This window comes from Pelobates fuscus, chromosome 6 (genome assembly GCF_036172605.1).
Source record: "Pelobates fuscus isolate aPelFus1 chromosome 6, aPelFus1.pri, whole genome shotgun sequence".
In the NCBI taxonomy this organism is placed as follows: domain Eukaryota; kingdom Metazoa; phylum Chordata; class Amphibia; order Anura; family Pelobatidae; genus Pelobates; species Pelobates fuscus.
This window is the reverse complement of record NC_086322.1, coordinates 179933435-179956207: the sequence shown is the minus strand read 5'-3', so window position 1 is coordinate 179956207 and position 22773 is coordinate 179933435. Positions and strand designations below refer to the sequence as shown.

Below are 22773 nucleotides of genomic sequence, written 5' to 3'. Positions count from 1 at the left end.
AAATTGTCACTGTTAACACGATCACAATAGGCAATTATTCTGGAAATGCTAATAGTTACTTTTAAAAGACTAATTAAATGAAAAGAACGCCAATAGTGTTCTTCAGCCACACTTACAAAAGAAATTATAAGAGAAGAGGAATAGATTGTGTACATTATTTTAACTAACATCAAACTGAGAAAAGCAAACATCCATTTATATTAAACGCTGGTAAAAACGTCTAATGAACTATAATTTATAAAGCTCAGTAACAGCAACCCGAAGCAGAGACTCTAGAATGTATATTGTGTGAAGATCATCTTTGGATAACATTAGATCACAGGCTGCAAATTCTTAGCTCATAAGCAATGCACTTGTGCCTCCTTTTTCAGTAATTTTTTTTAGAAGTGATTTTATTTTTTTATTTGTTTACGTTTTAATACACTGTTACATTTAAGGACTTTCCTGCCAAAAGGAGAAATCCCAAAAGGAAAAGCAGAGCAAGTAAGTAATGACCAATCCTTTTCTGATGATTGTCATGGAGCCTCCTCCCACTGGCTATATTTGCATAGAAGAAATCACTGAAAACTCTTGTTTGCAGAGCATCTGATCAGTCTGTCCACTCCTATGTAAGGTGGAGGGAGTCGGGCTCCTGGAAACCGCATGCAGCCTCTGAAAGGCTGAGAGCTTTTTATTTGTACTAGTGTATCTGTCTCTCCTCAGGAGCTCATCACTCAGCAGACAGAAGCCCAAACTGGAGCACACTCACCCCATCACTGAGAAGAGAGCAACCCATATTGGAGCACACTCAGCTCATCACTGAGAAGAGAGCAACCCATATTGGAGCACACTCACCCCATCACTGAGAAGAGAGCAACCCATATTGGAGCACACTCAGCTCATCACTCAAGAGAGAGCTCCCTAAACATGGAGAGCAGGTCCTACTACTTGCTGCTCCTTCTTCTCCTGGCTTCTGACTGCATGGACTCTGTCAAAGGTCTCTTTCCCTTTGGGCAACCTGAATTCTCCTACAAAAGGAGCAACTGCAAGCCCATCCCTGCCACTCTACTCCTATGTCACGACATCGAGTACCCAAACATGAGGCTGCCCAATCTCCTGGGTCATGAGACCGTGAAGGAGGTCTTGCAGCAGGCGTCCTCCTGGATTCCCTTGGTCCAGAAGCAATGTCACCGAGACACCAAGAAGTTCCTGTGCTCCCTCTTTGCTCCTGTCTGCATTGATGACTTGGACGAGACTATTAAGCCCTGCCGCTCGCTGTGTGAACAGGTGAGGGACAGCTGTGCCCCAGTCATGTCAGCATTTGGCTTCCCATGGCCAGATATGTTGGAGTGCAGCCGCTTCCCCCAGGACAATGACCTGTGCATCCCACCAGCCAGCAATGACCAGGTGATTCCAGCCACCATAGAAGGTAATGCCAGTCTCTAATTATTATACTTTGTACTTATTGTGTCATATATACATATATATTTGTGAAATAGACCAATAGGCTGTCACATGATCCAGGACTAGATTATATTCTTAACGATAAACAAATCTCTGGTAACTTAATGGCAATGTTCTCAAAGATTCCAAAGGGAAAATCGCTCAAACGTTACCCAAGTTAAGTTTCTCTCTTGTAATAGAATCCAGCCCTTAAAAACAAATAACTGGACATAATTTAAGTAATTAGCATGGCATTGCTAAACTTGTAAATACTGATTTAGAGGACAGGGTATAGACTACAGAAATTCAAATGATTTTTGTACATTTGTAAACAGTTTCCCTGATTTTTGGGGAGGGGGGGTTTGTTTGTTTTTTGGCAAAAGACAAATAATTAGCATATATTCCTCAGGCTGTCTGCATATCTCAATTTGCAAAGATCTATCAGGTTCTAAGTCGTGTTTCCTTTTGCTACATAAAGGACATACCAAGTCATTCAATCTTTATTGGATCGGCGTCACGTGACTAGGCAATGATGCTAAAGGGTACATTTGTAATTCATTTCATATGTTTTTAATAAACAAAGAAGACAAACAGAGGTATGAAAATGAGAAGAAGAAAATAAAATGTGCTGCCTGATATGTTAACAGCTAGTGCCCTCAGCAAAGAAAGCCGTGTGCCAAATAGCACGTTGGTGCTTTGTGCAGTACAGTTGTGTTGATCAGTTATCTTATGATGATTGTTACTACACAGTAAATGTCTAATTGGGACTGATATTTTCCATGTTCCCTAGATCTATACAGTCGGGTAACCAATTCAACTCCAGAATGGCACCAATGTATTTGATGAAAATCACCTGGGTTACTTTGGTGTTTGGTAAATGTTTACTTAATCTGTTTGCAATGGGAGCATTTTGTTAGACGTTTTTTTGCAGATACGGTACTTAATTGCTCTGAAAAAAATGTGGACATTTGGGATCAATCCCAAAAATTGCCTCCCTATTGTCTTTATTAAAAGTCCAAGGAAAAACAAATTCCTGGTATATTCAAAGGATGTTACCACTAAGGGTTTTTTTTTCGCTAAATTCCAAACTGTAGTGATTTGAAATTCATTAGCCAAATGTGATTGTAAATTCATTAGCCAAAAGTTAAGCCAAAATAACTAATCTGGAAAAGTTCTTCTACTTGTCTATTTAATCCGAGATTTTGCATTTCTGATTTTAATTTGCTACAATTAGGAGTTTAGTAAATAGCCCTGCCTCACCAAAGTAAACTGCCACCTATTTGCTCAGATTTGTTGAAAATTAATTGACATAGAGAAAAAATTTTCTTACATTCAGATCTTTTTTAAGTCATAAGAGCATTTTAATAGATGATGCTCAAAGATGCTGTTGTGTAGACTTTTAGAGCAACATGTGTTGTAGCGCCACCTGCTGGTACGCAGAACTCTCAAAAACTTGTCTTTTTTTTTTTTACAGCACCAAAAGTTTGTGATCCCTGCATAAACACCAATGAAGATGATAACGATATTGTAGAAAATCTCTGCAAAAATGATTTTGGTAAGTAGCGCTATAGAAAAAAAATATTGATTTACTGATCTATCTAGCTTTCTAAATCAGCATTTGTCAGTTTGTTCATCAGTAATTTCAAAATTAGAACTGTGCCTTATAATTTGGATTGATTTGCATAGCCTTATGTGCACATCATTACAAGTTAGACAAACTACATGTAATTAGTAGTTCTTAATCAATATATAAAGTATATGTTATATTTTTGTATATTAAAGTTATTTTTGCAGTATAAGAATAAAGTTTTACCTGTTCTGAGATTGCCGCATAGAATACATCCTAAAAACTAACTTATCTAGAAAAATACAAAATAATATGAAAGTGGCAAAGTGTCTCTGTATTGGCAAAATAATCACTCAAATATTTGTAAAACTTACAACACATTTCTAGGGCACACACACTGGTATCCAAACAGTTAATTGGATTCCACAGCTTAAAAAAAAAAAATGGTGCGCAGTTTTTAGACTATGTTAATGCAAAGTGACTGACAGGCTGGGCAGTTTATTTGGATACAGGCTATATAACATGCAATTAGGATGCAGACACGGACTTGAACATTTTATAAACAACACATTTCTACCTTTTCAGCGACCTCCTCCGTGAATTAAGAAACAACAAAAAGAGGGCTTCTTGCCTGTGTTAGTCAGCTAGGTTTGAAAATAGGAAAATATGGAAATTTTAGTGACCCAAGGAAAGCAATGTTAACCTCGCTGCTCCGTGGTTGATTGATGACTGTGCCTGTTGATTGGATAGACGTGACAGATACAATAAGTTTCAGACTGAATTACAGTGTAACTATAACTGAAGCACAACTGTAGTTCATATTCAAAACAGAACCATTAAATTAAAATAAGATGCCTTTTAATATATTTATACAAATGAACCCTTCCAAATATAACAAAAATATATATACATTTCCACAATCTTGATGACATTTACTACGGCGTAAAGTTGCATGGCAGGATTTCAGACACTCAAAATGATTTGGTTTATGTTCCATTTTCATGGAAATTGAGTTATGAGTTTTGTTTTACCGTGCATGAGTCAGAGGCCGATCACGTTTTCCAAAACTTGGAGGGCAGAATTTGTAAATGCATTGCTTAATTTGCTGGAACCCTATAGTTTAGCTGCATTTAGGGGTCCCCTGTGAATAGTAGGGTATCGTCAATTGAACTTGCAAATTTAGATCAAAAAGGGTTTGCTGGAAACCCTGTTCTGGCTTTAATTTTGAAGTTATTACCATGATTTGCAACAGTAGTGTCTCTCTTGAGTATTAAAATATTGGGTATTATTAATAAAATTAAAATAAACGGTGCTATATAAATAATAGTAATCACAATAAAAATGATAACACTGAAACATTGAAATATTAATATTTTTGGGATTGTGACTGAATATGTCACCACTGCATTTATAGCTTCTGCTTGTTTTGTGATAAAAAACAAAACAAAAAAAAAAACATTTTTAAATTTCACCTTCAAATTTTTGAAGTGTTGATATAAAAATACACACGGACTATCCTGCCAACATTCAAAGAAATATTGTTTTGCTTTCATTTGTTTTTAATTTCACCTTTGTTTTTTGCATGGGTACTTGCTTGCCTAGAGAAGTGAGTTCTATATTGATTAGGCCTTAAATATCATGTTGATAGCCATTTTGAACATTTTGAAGGCTGAACTTGATGGACGCAAGTCTCTTTTCAGCTATCTAACTATGTAATATGTAACTATCTTCACCTTTAAAAAAAAACACCAAGGGTTAATAAGATTATTAAAAAAAATATTACACTTTTCTGTTACAGAGGCCTTCTGCTTTTATGTTAATTCCATGGCAGAAAATATACCAGCCTGACTGACTTCTCGGCAACCAACAGAACAAGGATGCAGACAAAGATGTCTCATCTCTTGTTAAGATTTAGCATTAGAAGTCATGAATGTCTTTATCAGTACTTCTCTTATTTTTATAAAATAACAACATAGTACATACACACATATGCACATATACAGTTACATGTCATATACATCAAACTATGCTTGTACCAAAACAACATTTTATCTCAATTGAAAAAAGCATATGTTCTCAAATACTAGGCCATAAGTATAGTCTGACAATATATCAGTTGATGCTAGATTTAGCTGGTTCTAATCTAATTTAAAAATATATAATAGATGGTGCATAGATGACTTTATATGGAGAATGCTAATTTCATGTGTATTTAGGTATTGTGCGTGTTGTCTGCTTATTTCAGCATTACTCTGTAACCCTTATAGCAAATGTGGCCATTTTTATGCCTTTGCAACCCATGTAAGTATTTAATTTAAAGTGATAAATTCATAATTTAACTGTGAGATGGTGTCACAGAAAAATCTTGTCACCTTAAAATTCAATTGTACTTACATTGCAAAGACTTAACAATGCTCATCTTTATGGTACACACACAATTAAACATACTGTATTAAGCATTACCTGTTTGTGTATATAAAACCAAATATGCGTGTATTTATGTTGAAAAAAAGGGTTTTAAGACTAGGGTTAGTAATGATCTAGTCATGGTCCTCTCATCCTGTAGTTCATAAATGCATATTGTGGTGCTTCTAAAATGAAGTAGTTTTATCTGTTCAGTATTTACCAATATTTTCCCGAATCCTCTACTATTTGAGGAAGAAAAGCAATAGCTACAGACATTACTGTGACTCATTGAACGTTATACACAACCACTTTCTGTTTAGCTCCAACCACCAAGTAAAGACAGACGGCATTTTAACCCACCCGTACCTAGTGCTCAGTGACCCATAACCTGCATACGTCTTACAAGCTGGTCTTGTTATGGGGAACACCATCCATAACACACAGCTTGGCCTTTCTTCTTGGTGATAAAGCTGATTCAATACAATAATTTATTTTCTTTTTAAAATTTGTAATCCTCTCCCATGAATCCACTAATTACATATTTAGTAGAAGATGAATAAACGGCAACATAAAATAAGAGGAAGTCTTATTTTTCAAACATCTAATAATAGATTAAACTATAAGTTCCTTGAATAAAAAGTTCAAGAAAAACGAGGTGAAAAAAAAGAGATTTTCAGAAAAAAATGTGCGGTTTAGACTAGGCCAAGCACAGCGAGAGGTAACACATGGATTTTGACATAAAGTGACTTTGATGGCCTTTGTGGTTTAAAAATGGAGCCACCTGCTGTAATTCTGTCAGGCCGTGACAGTTTCATTAGCTACACATCCCACCCCATATTGGCTTTTCTGTGTACTAATGGCCTTGTCTCTCTCCATCTCTGTCTGACCAACAACTTCTCACCCCACACCCCTCTTTTTACCCTCATTAGCCCTGAAGATAAAAGTGAAGGAGATTGCCTACATCAATGGGGACACCAAGATCATCCCAGAAACAAAGAGCAAAACCATTTACAAGCTGAACGGAGTGACAGAAAGAGATCTGAAGAAAACAGTGCTATGGCTTAAAGATGGCCTGCAGTGTACCTGTGACGAAATGAATGACATCAACGCTCCCTATTTAGTGATGGGACAAAAGCTTGGCGGGGAACTGGTCATCACCTCAGTCAAGCGATGGCAGAAAGGCCAACGGGAGTTTAAGAGGATCTCGCGCAGCATTCGCAAGCTGCAGTGTTAATTGGTTCGGTTCTTAACTCTTCCAGCACTGGGGCTATTAATTTTTTTATGCACCTTCCTCCCTTTTGGGAACCCATCCTTGAAAGAAATGTAATAAAAGGTGTGGGTTAATGGCTTTTTTTTATTATTATAATTATTAATATTGAACGAAAACATTTCTGTAAATATAATGAAAATGAAAAATGCAAAATAAAATAAAAAATATTTGTATGAAGCCAATTAATTAAAAATAATTATAGATACATATTTACTCTGTGAAAATTTGGTGACTTTTTCTACATTTTTCTAGAACAGTACTGGTTAGATAGCTTGCGTTTGCAATGACAACGTTTGCAAATAATTTTTATGAATCATCCATCAGGCAAGATGGAAAATATGTTTTTAATGGATTTATATAGATATATAATAATTCTATACATATCTGTGTATATATATATACATACAGCTGCTTTACAAAATTACTTTTATGTGCCAGAATAAATATAATCAGCAAATTATTGGTTGATAATACGGAGAAATTAAAAATAAAGCTGTATATGTAACGTGACAAGATATTGGCCCAATTTTCAATCAAGGCAAACCGTTTTGAGTATTCTATTGCTGATTTGAAGATTTTATTTTTGACCCAAACATGTCTGTCAACTAAGCAAGTTTGGAATGTCTAGCTCTATGTTTAGTTAACAAACCTGCCTGACATTGAAGGAAAATTAGTAAGAAGACATTCCTTAAATTTCATATCTGCTACTATACTAGACTAAATAATAATTTAAAAAAAGTAAATAAACACATAAAATAAAGAAGCTAAACCCATCAGTATGTTAGTGTGGATGAAAATATGTAAAGAGGAGACTAATATGCAGAATCACGTGCCTAAGAGTTTTTTAACAACAAAATTAGCAATATATTTAGCATACAATTTTTTTTACAAATATTCAAACTCATTTGAAGTAAAATTTAAAAAAAATTGTTTTGTTTGGAATTTAACTTTATGCTAAGTTGCTTTTTCACTATCACATGCATCACAGAGTGCTGTAAATCATGGGTGGTCAAAATCAGAGGTCTCCAGCTGTTGCATGACCACAAATCATAGCTGCCTTACAAGCTGTAAGGATAGCAAAGCATCATGGGAGTTGTTGTCCTACAACAGCTAAGGATTTACTTCCAGCCCACTCCTGCTGTAAAGTTTTATTTATGTGAAATAAAAAATACACGGTACACAATTAACTTTATGGCATTTCTTTTTAATACTCTCAAGGTTTGTTTGCCGATTTCACCAATGTATTTTGCATTGAAAACTACATAACCTGTGTTTAGTTTGTTTGTAATATATACAATCAGGTACCTGAAAGAGTTGTAAAATATTGCTGTGAACATTATTGTAAATAAATAAAATTAACACTATATATTCCTGTATATAAAACAAACAGTATGTTTGAAATACACTTTCATTATTTTTAAATAAGAATTTTATATGTTAAAGGTTTTTCAAAGCTATTTTATCACTCAAAGCCCCAGTTGATTTAACTGCAAATGTTATGCTTGTTTGTTGGTATTTTGTTTTTTTTTAATAAATACATTTAAAATTAAAGTTACATCTCAAAAAGGACTTAATAAACCCGAGTATAATTCTTAAGATTTTGAAGAAATTTTTTTTTAGGATGTTTTCTTAAATGTTTCTTATCTTTTATCAAAAAGTTTTACTTTTATCAAGTGATCAGAGATAGAGGAATACATCTGAACATTTTTTTAATTTTTTTTTTTTTTAAAGAGATTTTATGATTTTTGGGAAAATGTCTAAAGTATATCTAAAAAACCTATCATATGGAACATTCAACTACCAGTATGTGAGAGCAATTGTAATTAGGGGTCTATTTGTAAAGATTGACATTTTAACTGTGTTTTGAAGGAAATTTCAAAAACAGAAAACACTTCAGTCGGTATTCCTAGCCTTTATTAATAGCCAAGTAAGGAGGAAAATAAAATTACCAACTCTCACATCTTATTTCCTTGGTAAAGCGATTGGGCTTATCATAATTGGTAAAAGGTTCCAATGACTGCTCTTATACTTATTCCTCCTACCCTATTTTCTGTGAGATGGGGATGTAATAAAATAATGAGCCCCCATTTTAAATTCTTTATTTAAGGCAAGACAAAGTACAAATAAGAAAAACATCAAAGTACTATAAATGTCTGATAGAAAATGTTTCCATAATATACTTTAAGGAGATTTAGGCAATCAGCTAAAAATTAATAGAGAGTTGAAAGGATAGGGAATCCTCCATGGTTCGGTACCATGTGACACAGAAGCTGTCCTGGTGGGCATGGGACACAACCCAGAGAGACCATATCTAAAGATTAAAGATAGATGAGTTTGTAACAGAGCTAAGAGTTCATCCATACATTTGGTGTCTTTTCTTTTACTATTACATCTAATAGGAACTTTTGGACATCTTTGAACGAGGCCACTTTGGATATTTCTTATAAGTCTATCGTGTGTGTGTGTGTTTCAACAAGAAGGTCCATGTGTTCGTTTCAGTTGTTCGACCAATAGTTTTGTGCTGTTACTCTTATTTTAAAGCAAAAGTGGGCAACTGCTCCTTATGTGATGTTAGCCTTCACTGCCTGCAGTAATTATACAGATTGATTAGCTATAGTTTGCCTTAGAAACTTCAGTGGTGGCACAATAAGGAACACAACTTGGAAAATTTGGAAAAGCTTACCCCACATCAGTGGTTCCTCTAGTTAAGCTATGCAAGAATTTGTATTACATTTCATAGGTGATCATTCTTAAGTACACATACAAGGTACCTGTATATTTTCAGAAAGGGTAATTTAGAAGATAGCAAAAAAGGATAGAAATCTTAAAGCAATATAGATGTTGAATAACATGTTCTGTGATCCTTAACAACCAAATAAAAAACAACAGACTAGCTTCTCTGACTGGCTACAATCTGATAATAATAATAATAAAGTATTTAACCAGGAAATCATGGGGATGTTACTTTTTGCTCAACGTCCAGAGGATGTTACTATCACCCGATTTTAATGGAACTCATTTTATCCACCTTGGAAGGATGTAGAGCTGGGTTAACCCTGCCGGTAATTGAACCTGAAACCCCCAAGGGTAATTGAACCCACAACCCCAAGCCCACCGAGCTATCTAGAATTAAGGTCCCACTCATCTAAGGCTCCTGCTTCATTCTTCACATAAGGATAGTGAATGGAGCCAAACAAATTTACAGTTCCAGGACCCCTGTCTAAACCCATGGGAATAGGAAGGTTAGTTCATGGTTAATCTTGCTCGGGCTTCCATATATCAATATATCTAGCTGTACTTAGTAAACTGCTAAGTGTGGTTGATCAGGCCTCCTGTCCTGACTTTGTTCCCTGGTGACCTGCTTTTGCGGATACCAAGGAACTGTCCCCAACAAGCATAGCACAAGCACATCACTAGACATGCTCATGCTATGCTCAGAGCATTAGGACCCTGCTAGAGCTCTGAAACAATGCTCCCTACATGATCAACCATAGGTGAAAATGCAGTCTTGCATTGTTGGTGAATGATACAAAATATTTATGTGTTAAATGAAAATACTAAAACAACATGGAATTCCACTGCATCTCTTTTTGAAGACACCAATACAAAAATTCTAGTCTAAATATTGCATTTATACAAGAAAATAATATAAAAAGACAAAAAAGTGATATAATAGCTAGTTTCATTATGTTAATTCTGAAGACAAAAATATATCCATAAATGGTGATAATATTTATTCATTTATTTTTGCATTTATTACAAATTACCCATATCTGGTTGATCATTAAATCTATATTTATATATTTATTACATATATAATATGTAAATTAGAAATTTTTTTCTGCTGTTCCTGCTTTTTTTTACCAACATTTACTGCCTGTTCTCAGGCTCTGAATTTGTCTATGTCGGAAATCCAGACGAGAACCTGATCGGCCTAAATTTGGGCAAATTGTGGTTTGTAATGAATTAAACCTAAGCTAAAAGAGGTTTGCTCAATATTTCTATATTATATGCTGTAATAGACTGTTCTGTTGTTGACAAGGTCTGTTTTATCTGTTTGTTACATACTTACCATTTATTTACTGTCCTTTCAATGGGGAATAACTGCAGTTATTTAAAAAAAAAATGCTATTAGCCTACATTCACAAGCACTGGACTTTATTGAATAAAGTACACTGTATGCTTTATTCAATAGGACACAAAGCGACAGGCATTTCATAACATCATTGAATATTTTTGGTAGAGGTTTCCATCGTCTTATTGCACATATTACATATATTTAATTTTTCCTGTAAATCTGCAGTTTGACATTTGTATATGCAATACCTACCCATGGACAGATATGTTATTTTTGATTATTTGGAAAAAAAAATTGTAAGAGTCTGCTTGTAGGTTTCTTAATTGGAACACATTGTAGAAACTTTAGATGCAGTGCAGAAATAGAATCTGCCAATGACTGCACACAGCTGAGCTCACTCCCTGTTTAATAGCTTCTCCTTAGTGTGTTTATATCACTGATTCACGTTATTTCACTTACTATGGGGTTATTTTTGTGGTAGTTGTATAAATAGCTTTCCTCAAGTTTTTATTAGCCACCGTTACTCAGAACCACCTGTTTTCTCGCAGTAACTGTAGCAAAGGATTACATTTCTCTTTGTTCTTGTCAATGTAACCAATATCACAATGACCTACCATCAATAAATACGCATTGTTATTGGGATAACCACACATGTTTACATTTAACTTAACACAAAAATATAGAAAATGATTTAAAATTCTAATAGGGTTCCTTTACATATAAGCTCCAGTAGAACTCCATGTAGGACTTAGCTGTGTTGAGTGTAGGTTTTGGCACCTTTTTGTTGATGTTATTGTGTAATATTGGACATCAATGGAAGGAAGCTATGAGTGACTTAAGCAAATACATCAATAACATGGGATATCCTCCAGCCTCAACATATATTTTGCCAGTATGGGACACTTTTCAATGCTAACATTGTCTTCATGGTGGAGCACCCTCCATCTCTAAGCACGTACTCCTCCCCTGAAGGATACCCTAAGACATCAACAAACATTTTTACAGTATGGGCAATCTCTTGGACTTCACATATACATTAATAGTGTGGGACATCTTGATCATCATCTTAATTTCAATTATCATCATGTGCCTTGTAAGTCAAGTTTATTTATTTATTTTAAGGAAATATTTTATTGATATTCAATGTTATCAAAAAAGAGTCCTGCAAATTGATGCGATACAAGGACAGAACCACCCTATGTTTGATAAAGATCCTTTTCCAAAACAATTCCACCAGCAAACTGTGGAATATCTAGTGGACATATGGCTAGGTCTGGCAGGAGTCAAATACCACTAAAATAATATCTTACATATTAGTTCAACTAACGGTGCATCTGGAAATAGAGAACATTTTTCCATTCATCATCAGACAATATTTTGTTTAACTTCGTTTCCTATCCACCACGATTCTCCATTCCCCCTTCTTTTCTGGTGAAATGGCACTCTGAATTTAGAAATTAAAATTAGCATGTTAGGGCTCTCACGCAAGTCGTTTCCTCCCATATTCTGGTTACATGGCTGTTCGAAAACCAGAAAGTTGGCAAAACTGAAGTTCAGTCCAAATTTCCAAGTCTACTTAGACTTGTTCAATGTTTAACTTTATAGCTCTGTCAACATACACTCACCTGCAATGCTATAGTGCCCTTTACTAGATCTACATTGTTAACCTCTTTCAACCAATTCTATTTAGTTCAGTGATAATCACTGAAATCAAAATCTATCTTCAGAAATGAATCCAAAGAGACCAGTATACCTGGAGGAACCTCACATTTTATCTAATGTCCTACAATATAAACTCATGTTGTTATCCTACAACTCAGTCGTTCCCCTAGTCTAGCAAGCTCACCTCACTTTACTTGCCATATAGTTCAAAGTTCCTCTTTGGTACCATCAGTTGACTGCTAACATTCAATATCCTTATGTAAAACAAGTTTACAACCTGGTTTAAAGTGATGCACCGAACTGTTCGCTGGCGAATAGTTCCTGGCGAACATAGCGTGTTCGCGTTCGCCACGGCGGGTGAACACATGCGCGGTTTGATCCGCCCCCTATTCGTCATCATTGACTAATCTTTGACCCTGTGCCTCACAGTCAGCAGACACATTCCAGCCAATCAGCAGCATACCCTCCCTTCCAGACCCTCCCACCTCCTGTACAGCATCCTTTTTAGATTCATTCTGAAGCTGCATTCTTAGATAGAGGAGGGAAAGTGTAGCTGCTGCTCATTTGATAGGGAAATGTATAGCTAGGCTAGTGTATTCAGTGTCCACTACAGTCCTGAAGGACTCATCTGATCTCTGCTGTAAGTACAGCACCCCAAAAAGCCCTTTTTAGGGCTCGAACATCAGTCTGCTTTTTTTTTTTTTTTGTAATCTAATTGCAGTTGCCTGCCTGCCTGCCAGCTTCTGTGTCAGGCTCACAGTGGATACTGTGCCCACTTGCCCAGTGCCACCACTCATATCTGGTGTCACAATAGCGTGCATTTAAAAATAAAAAACTTTTTTCACTGTTATAGATTGAATAGCAGTTAGTTGTCTGCAAGCGTCTGTGTGTCAGGCCAACAGCGTGTACTCTGCCAGTGTGCACAGTGCCACTCATATCTGGTGGCACAATAGCATGCATTTAAAAACCCACAAACTTTTTTTTCACTGTAATGGATCGAATAGCAGTTAGTTGTCTGCAAGCGTCTGTGTGTCAGGCTCACAGTGGATACTGTGCCCACTTGCCCAGTGCCACCACTCATATCTGGTGTCACAATAGCTTGCATTTAAAAACAAAAAAAATGTTTTCACTGTAATAGATTAATTAGCAGTTAGTCGTCTGCAAACGTCTGTGTGTCAGGCCAACAGCGTGTACTCTGCCAACCACTGCCAGTGCACATTGTCACTCATATCTGGTGTCACAATAGCGTGCATTTAAAAACAAAAAACTTTTTTCACTGTTATAGATTGAATAGCAGTTACTTGTCTTCAAGCGGGTGTGTCAGGCCAACAGCGTGTACTCTGCCAACCTCTGCCAGTGCACATTGCCACTCATATCTGGTGTTACAATAGCGTGCATTTAAAACCAAAAAACTTTTTTCACTGTTATAGATTGAATAGCAGTTACTTGTCTTCAAGCGGGTGTGTCAGGCTTACAGCATGTACTCTGCCAACCTCTGCCAGTGCACATTGCCACTAATATCTGGTGTTACAATAGCGTGCATTTAAAACCAACACAAGCGCCACAGCCGCTTCACTTGGTATGTCAGAGGAGTTATTTACACATCCGTTTGAAGAAATGAGTGATGCGCAACCATTATTGCCAGAGGATGTAGATAACAGGGATATGTCTCAGGCAGGCAGCATTACACACATGGACGTACGGTGGGTTGCTGATGATGTTGTACCCGCTGCCGCTTCCTTTGCTGAGTTGTCAGATACAAGTGAAGTGGTTGATGATGACGATGCGTCCATGGATGTCACGTGGGTGCCCGCTCGGCAAGAAGAAGAACAGGGTGAAAGTTCAGATGGGGAGACAGAGAGGAGGAGGAGGAGACGAGTTGGAAGCAGGGGAAGGTCGTCGCAAGGAGCTAGTGGCACAGTCAGACAGCATGCATCGGCACCCGGGGTCAGCCCGACAGCACGCCAATCAACGCATGCTGTGTCCACCACCAGAATGCCGTCATTGCAGAGCTCAGCAGTGGGGCATTTTTTTGTGTGTCTGCCTCTGACAACAGCGATGCCATTTGCAACCTGTGCCAAAAGAAACTGAGTTGTGGGAAGTCCAACACCCACCTAGGTACAACTGCTTTGCGTAGGCACATGATTGCACATCACAAACGCCTATGGGATCAACACATGAGTACAAGCAGCACACAAACTCAAAGCCGCCATCCTCCTCCTGGTCCAGCATCTTCAGCCACGTCAACCACTGCTGTCCTCCTTGCCCCCTCTCAACCATCCGCCACTCCGTCTCTCGCCTTGAGCAGTTCCCGCTCATCTGCCCACAGTCAGGTGTCTGTCAAGGACATGTTTGAGCATAAGAAGCCAATGTCAAAAAGTCACCCCCTTGCCCTAGCCCGCCAGCTTTTACCATACAAGCTGGTGGAGTCTGAGGCGTTCAAAAAACGGTATCACCTACACTGCGCATTGGGTAAACCTGCTGACGGCTGCCAAGCATGGAATGCGTGGCTCTGCAGAGGAGTTGGTGACACCGCCACAACTTGCAGGCAGGCCTGCTGCCACCTCCTCTACTCCTCCTACTCCATCCTCTTCCATAACCTCCACGGCTGAGTCCTCTTCTGCTGCTGCGTCTTGCTCCACATCAACGGCACCCCCCCAGCTCCCCAGGTACTATTCAACATCCCGGATACGGCAGTGTCACGCCGTCTTGGGTTTGACTTGCTTGAGAGCAGAGAGTCACACCGGACAAGCATCGCCACAGCCCTTCAGGATCCACCCTCAGAGAATGACTCGACCGACAGGTAGCAGACTACCTCGCCTTAACTGCAGATATCGACACTCTGAGGAGCGATGAACCCCTTGACTACTGGGTGTGCAGGCTTGACCTGTGGCCTGAGCTATCCCAATTTGCGAAAGAACTTCTGGCCTGCCCCGCTTCAAGTGTCCTGTCAGAAAGGACCTTCAGTGCAGCAGGAGGTATTGTCACTGAGAAGAGAAGTCGCCTAGGTCAAAAAATTCTAGATTACCTCACCTTTATTAAGATGAATGAGGGATGGATCCCGAAGGGACTGACAGTGGGCGATACATTCGACTAAAAAAGGCCTGATGAGATGAGCTGCCTTGGGGTAAAATTGGTGACCCTATGTAGGAGGAACAGTCCCTATTCTGCTCTGTGTCTGTGTGTATCAGGGTCCCTGAGGACAGGTGTAAATCCATATCTGCCAAGTGGCCCTATGTAGGGGGAACAGTCCCTATTCTGCTCTGTATCAGTGTGTATCAGGGTCTCTGAGGACAGGTGTCAATCCATATCTGCCAAGTGACCCTATGTAGGAGGAACAGTCCATATTCTGCTCTGTGTCAGTGTGTATCAGGGTCCCTGAGGACAGGTGTCAATCCATATCTGCCAAGTGACCCTATGTAGGGGGAACAGTCCCTATTCTGCTCTGTGTCAGTGTGTATCAGGGTCCCTGAGGACAGGTGTCAATCCATATCTGCCAAGTGACCCTATGTAGGGGGAACAGTCCCTATTCTGCTCTGTGTCAGTGTGTATCAGGGTCTCTGAGGACAGGTGTCAATCCATATGTCAAGGTGTCAATATGTCATATGTCAGGTGTCAATCCATATCCATTGTGATTTAGGAATGTTAGGTGATTTATGCCCTTTATGGATTAAAACCAGACTCTGCATCAACTGTGTAATTTTCCATGGGAGTTTTGCCATGGATCCCCCTCCGGCATACCACAGTCCAGGTGTTAGTCCCCTTGAAACAACTTTTCCATCACTATTGTGGCCAGAAAGAGTCCCTGTGGGTTTTAAAATTCGCCTACCCGTTGAAGTCAATGGCGGTTCGCTCGGTTCGCCGGTTCGCGAACGTTTGAGGAAGTTCGCGTTCGCCGTTCACAAACCGAAAATTTCATGTTCGCGACATCACTACTGGTTTACAGAAAAAAAGTAATAAAATAAATATAGAGATACTGTGTGTAATACAGAGATACTAAGTGTAATACAGGGACACTGTGTGTAATATAGAGATACTGTGTGTAATATAGAGATTTTGAGTGTAATACAGGGATACTGTGTGTAATATAGAGATACTGAGTGTAATACAGGGATACTGTGTGTAATATAGAGATACTGAGTGTAATACAGGGATACTGTGTGTAATACAGGGATACTGAGTGTAATATAGAGATACTGTGTGTAATACAGAGATACTGAGTGTAATACAGGGATACTGTGTGTAATACAGAGATACTGTGTGTAATACAGAGATACTGAGTGTAATACAGGGATACAGTGTGTAATACAGAGATGCTGAGTGTAATACGGGGATACGGTGTGTAATACAATGATACAGTGTGTAATACAGAGATACTGAGTGTAATACAGGGATACTGTGTGTAATACAGGGATACTGTGTGTAATACAGAGATACTCTGTGTAATACAGAGATACTGAGTGTAATACAGGGATACTGTGTGTAATATAGAGATACTGAGTGTAATACAGGGATACAGTGTGTAATACAGAGATACTGTGTGTAATACAGAGATACTGAGTGTAATATAGAGATACTGAGTGTAATACGGGGATACAGTGTGTAATACAATGATACAGTGTGTAATACAGAGATACTGAGTGTAATACAGGGATACTGTGTGTAATACAGGGATACTGAGTGTAATATAGAGATACTGTGTGTAATACAGAGATACTGAGTGTAATACAGAGATACTGTGTGTAATATAGAGATACTGTGTGTAATATAGAGATTTTGAGTGTAATACAGGGATACTGTGTGTAATATAGAGATACTGAGTGTAATACAGGGATACTCTGTGTAATATAGAGATACTGAGTGTAATACAGGGATACTGTGTGTAATACAGGGATACTGAGTGTAATATAGATATACTGTGTGTAATACAGAGATACTGAGTGTAATACAGGGATACTGTGTGTAATACAGAGATACTGTGTGTAATACAGAGATACTGAGTGTAATACAGGGATACTGTGTGTAATACAGGGATACTCTGTGTAATATAGAGATACTGAGTGTAATACAGGGATACTATGTGCAATATAGAGATACTGTGTGTAATATAGAGATACTGTGTGTAATATAGAGATTTTGAGTGTAATACAGGGATACTGTGTGTAATATAGAGATACTGAGTGTAATACAGGGATACTGTGTGTAATATAGAGATACTGAGTGTAATACAGGGATACTGTGTGTAATACAGGGATACTGAGTGTAATATAGATATACTGTGTGTAATACAGAGATACTGAGTGTAATACAGGGATACTGTGTGTAATACAGAGATACTGTGTGTAATACAGAGATACTGAGTGTAATACAGGGATACTGTGTGTAATACAGGGATGCTCTGTGTAATATAGAGATACTGAGTGTAATACAGGGATACTATGTGCAATATAGAGATACTGTGTGTAATATAGAGATACTGAGTGTAATACAGGGATACAGTGTGTAATACAGAGACACTGAGTGTAATACAGGGATACTGTGTGTAATACAGGGATACTGTGTGTAATATAGAGATACTGAGTGTAATACAGGGATACAGTGTGTAATACAGGGATACAGTGTGTAATATAGAGATACTGAGTGTAATACAGGGATACTGTGTGTAATACAGATATACTGTGTGTAATACAGAGATACTGAGTGTAATATAGAGATACTGAGTGTAATACAGGGATACAGTGTGTAATAAAGAGATACTGTTTATAATACAAGGACTATTGGAGAGGGGCAGTAAATGTAATATAATGGAATTAAGGGAGGAAGACATGGAGAGGGAGGCAGTAAATGTAATATAATAGAATTAATGGAGGAAGACATGGAGAGGGACATGGCACTAAAAGACTGTGTCCACTCCGGGCAGCAGCCAGCTGACCCGTGTGAGTCAGGCTGGGGCTGCCGGGAGTGGACAAGCAGGAGATATGTGGCGGGACATCGCCACTAAGTGCCATGTCCCCTGAGTATTCAGAGGTTTGGTTTTATATTTTGTGTCTCTAATATGTACTGTGATGGTTTTCCCTTGTGTATGTCTTGCTATTACTGCATTGCAGAACATTTAAAAGTTGACAGTTGACTGTTAACTCCTGGAGCCGTGAATAAAAATTGTCAGTTGACTCCCAGGCTATGTGTCGTGTGGTCCTTGGGAATGGGAATTATGCTGTGTGTCCTGCCTTCTGTATGATGAATCCTGAGTATCAGCGGAGAGCCCTTGGATTAACCCCTGGCGCTCCGCTACAAGGCTCCCATTGGCCCACGTCATTCCAGCACCCCCATACACGAACATTTTGGGGACGTAGGCATGACGTGGGCCAATCACCGGTGTAACAGTAGTGTACATAAAAAAAAAAATAGAAATTTGACTGTGAAATAATAGCAGTCAGTTTCCTTCACACGTGTGCGTTTCAGGGCCTGCCAGGGCACAGTGTCACACCAGTGCAACTCATATCTGGTGTAACAGTAGTGTACATTAAAAAAAAAATACAGGGGGCTTATTGTCACCTTTCGGGACCCTTGGTGTTGTACGTGGCTGGGTGGAGGAAGAGACCTTCAATGACATCAGTGAGGACAAGGAACGGGACATGGCTAGCTTGGTATCCAACCTTGTGCAAATGGGGAGTTTGCGGTTGTGCAAATGGACTGTTTGCGGTTGTTTGCGGTGCGTTAAACAGTGAGTTTGGTCTGTCACTGTGAAGCGGGCGTAACCCTTACACTACCTGATTGATACAACATCATACCTGATGTTTTAAAGCACGTTATTCCAAACAATTTAGGAATGTTAGGTGATTTATGCCCTTTATGGATTAAAACCATACTCTGCATCAACTATGTAATTTTCCATGGGAGTTTTGCCATGGATCCCCCTCCGGCATGCCACAGTCCAGGTGTTATTCCCCTTGAAACAACTTTTCCATCACTATTGTGGCCAGAAAGAGTCCCTGTGGGTTTTAAAATTCGCCTGCCTATTGAAGTCTATGGCAGTTCGCCGGGTTCGCCCGTTCGCTAACATTTGTGGAAATTCGCGTTCGCCGTTCGCGAACCAAAAATTTTATGTTCGCGACATCACTAGTCAAAACATGTTTGCCTATTCTTGTGAAGGATTGTGTGGTGATTTTGTTACATATCTCCACTGCATATTTTTACCGCCTTCTGTATTTTGTTTCATTTTGTTTTAATATTAATTTCAATAAATATTGTCATTTTGCACTCTATTCTGCTGCTGTTTATCCATCTTTGTGCTCTGGTAATCCTCATCTGCCTTGATAGGCACCCTTGGCCACTTTATACAGAGCTTGGGACAGCTCTGCAATTTGTGAGTGTTTCTTATTCCCTCACTTTATGTCAATCTCGTATACAGTATACACTATGTGTTTTATGTTCTCTATTTTTGTAGATTCCATTTGGAAAACAATTATTTATTGTTCTACTAAAATCCTCATAAAGTTTGTTCATAAGTATATTTTTATTCAAGTGCAAGTTATAAGGTGTATGTGTCACTGTGTGTTCAGCATGCTGTGTTCATTTTATTTTTATTTACTACTATACACCGCATTCTGCAATGTTTACCTTTTTAACCCCTTAAGGACACATGACGTGTGTTACACGTCATGATTCCATTTTATTCCAGAAGTTTGGTCCTTAAGGGGTACCAACGCACTTGTATCATTTTAGTTTAATCTTTTCTTTCTACTGAGTTTTTTTCCAGCATCCTTCCAACATGTAACTATCCCTTCTGCCCTAAAAAGATCTCTCTTGCCGCATATTCTCTGTCTAATTATCACTTCTTTTATCAAATAAAATAAGAAGTCATTTATCAAATTATTTCTTATTCCAATAGCAAATTAAATTCTTGAACTGTTTATATGCGTCAACATGAATAACTTTCTTGATTAAGTTTCACTAAAGTTTCATCTCAGTTTGCTTTGGACTTTTGTTACTTTATTCAAAATGTTAAGTAGGCAATAATGTAATGATCTTGTATGCAAAGTGAAAGATCTTACTGCTAGACTCAAAGATCTCTACAAACTATTTTTGATGTGTTTGATGCTTTTACACTAGACTGATACGTCTTCTTCCGAACCTCCAGAGCCTTGATGACTGTAACATCCTGTTTTATATCTCATTTTTCCTACAGATGATGAGCAAGTTCAGTATCCTTATTTAAAATTGTTGAGGGATAATTATAAATTGCAACACTTAGTAGCAAATTACAAAATATCTCTTTCCTTGAAGTTGGTTCTGAAGACCAAATGCTGGAATTTAAAACGTGGATATATTTCGTTTTTATTATTACTAATATGTTATTATAGTCTCCATATGCAAAAAATTGTCAGACATGTATTAAATATTCAATATAAATCTAAAACAACTGAATTTAACTTAAAGGACCACTATAGGCACCAGGACTACTTCGTCTCAAGTAATCTGGGTGCAGGGTGCCTGTAGTGTTAGTTCTTTTGGAAATACGGCAATGTGTACATTGCAGGGTTAGACACTCCTCTACTATTTGTCTTCCTGACAGCCAGTAGAGAGTGCTTCCACTGCTAAAATTGAGTCAAACTTGTTTTTTTACAAGCAATGCTTCTCATATAGGACATTTGTTTAGAGAAGCACTGTGCTTGCCCCTATGAGAAACATTGGATTGGAGGAGAAGACAGAAGACGTCAGAATGCCCACTGTCAAAAAGTAGGTGAATGGGTGGTTGCAACAATAGTGTTTCTGAGCTGGAAACAAGGTGAGTAAAATATATTAGGCTTGTATTTGTTGACAAAATAGGTTGTAAGGGCAGGGAACTTATAGTAATGGAAAAAATAATACTATTTTTGGGACTACAGGTTCTGTAGGAATACAAATGTAAGAAAATAATGCACAAAATTAACTTTGTGATGTAGAGATAACAGGTAGTTTTTACAAAATGCAGTCAATTTTAAATTCTTTATATCTTTAACCAGAAAATTAGCAAACCAAGACTGAGTGCAATTTGACTCTGCGCATGATCAAACAGATTTACTTCTGCTATTTACATCTAATTTGTTTTCACAGTCTATTACCACTCACTGTTCAATGAATAGACCATTTTGTGATGTGAAAGACATCAATTATGATGCAGTCTGTCATCACCCAGATTAATTTATATTTACAATGATGGTTAACATCATTTAGCTTCATATCCATCCACACAAACTTTTATCTCCATTAGTGAAATGGTTATACCAATGCTAAGTGTTTTAAAAGACAGTCATGAAACATCGGGATTGTTTTACCAAGGACCATTAGCTGCAGAGTACTTTGGAAGCCCTCATATAAAGGTTGACATCTTACATACCCAGCAGACGAGACTCATAAATTTCACTTATTAGTGGCTCATTATCATTACAGCACCATCCGAACTTTTAATACAATCCAAGCGGGAGTCATCTACACAGTGGACACTCTGGAAAAAATAGTGATTTTTGAGACTGAACCAAGAATATTTAGACAAAAATGAAAGTCAAAACTGAGACAAGATGTTTTTCAGACAAGGTGTTGATCTTGTGCTCTAATTTGCAGTGGAAAAAAAAGGAAAAAGTCACCTTGTAAGGTATGCAAACCTCCCAGTAAGTTTGATGATTGATATAGATAGCAGAATTTGAGAAATGATCATTACACTAAGTCAGATGTCTGGGAGTTTAAGACAGCAGAGGCCTGGAACCGAAAATCTTAAAATTTATTGTGAACATATTTAAACCTGGAAATAAAAGCATGTCAATGATAACCGTATCTCTGCCAGATTTTTTAAAGATGAAACAAAAAAATACCACAGGCATGATGAGTAGTTAAAAAAAATATTACGCTATTTTTTTATATTTGTGGTTTCAGTTTATAGTTAACATTTTATTAAAAGACACAACGGCTCATTTTATGTATCTATCTCTCTTTCTTTTATTCCCAATAGCAGCAAAGAAAAATAATACAAAACTATAGTACCCAAGTAAAGAATGTATAGAAACAGTTAGTGGCATTACTCCCTCCCATCAATCATTTCTCAACATAGGCTACAAATAACCGTTCCAACATTCCAGCATGCCAATTCTTTGTTGTTCCCTCATATAATTACTTTAGAGTTTGCTTTATTACTTCTGTAATAACTTCTATTTTAATTGCTTCTTTTTTAATTATTTCATATGAGTATTGCGTTTTATTTATCAGCTCAGGTTTTCCTTAAAGGGACAGTCTAAGCACCAAAACCAGAGCAGCATAATGTAGTGGTCTTGGTGCCTAGATGCTGTACCAGCAGTCTGAAAAATGTAAGCATGACCATTTCAGAAACATTTG

The 22773-nt window shown here is 37.7% G+C and overlaps 1 protein-coding gene across 1 annotated transcript; it reads left to right on the top strand.

The window, feature by feature from the left end:
* Positions 1 to 568: 568 nt before the first annotated feature.
* On the top strand, positions 569 to 8031 carry SFRP2 (secreted frizzled related protein 2). The gene is made up of 3 exons (XM_063458537.1): positions 569 to 1408; positions 2897 to 2977; positions 6325 to 8031. The coding sequence occupies exons 1-3, from the start codon at positions 907 to 909 to the stop codon at positions 6627 to 6629; spliced, it is 888 nt and encodes a 295-aa protein (XP_063314607.1). The 5' UTR covers positions 569 to 906; the 3' UTR covers positions 6630 to 8031.
* The last annotated feature ends 14742 nt before the right edge of the window (positions 8032 to 22773 follow it).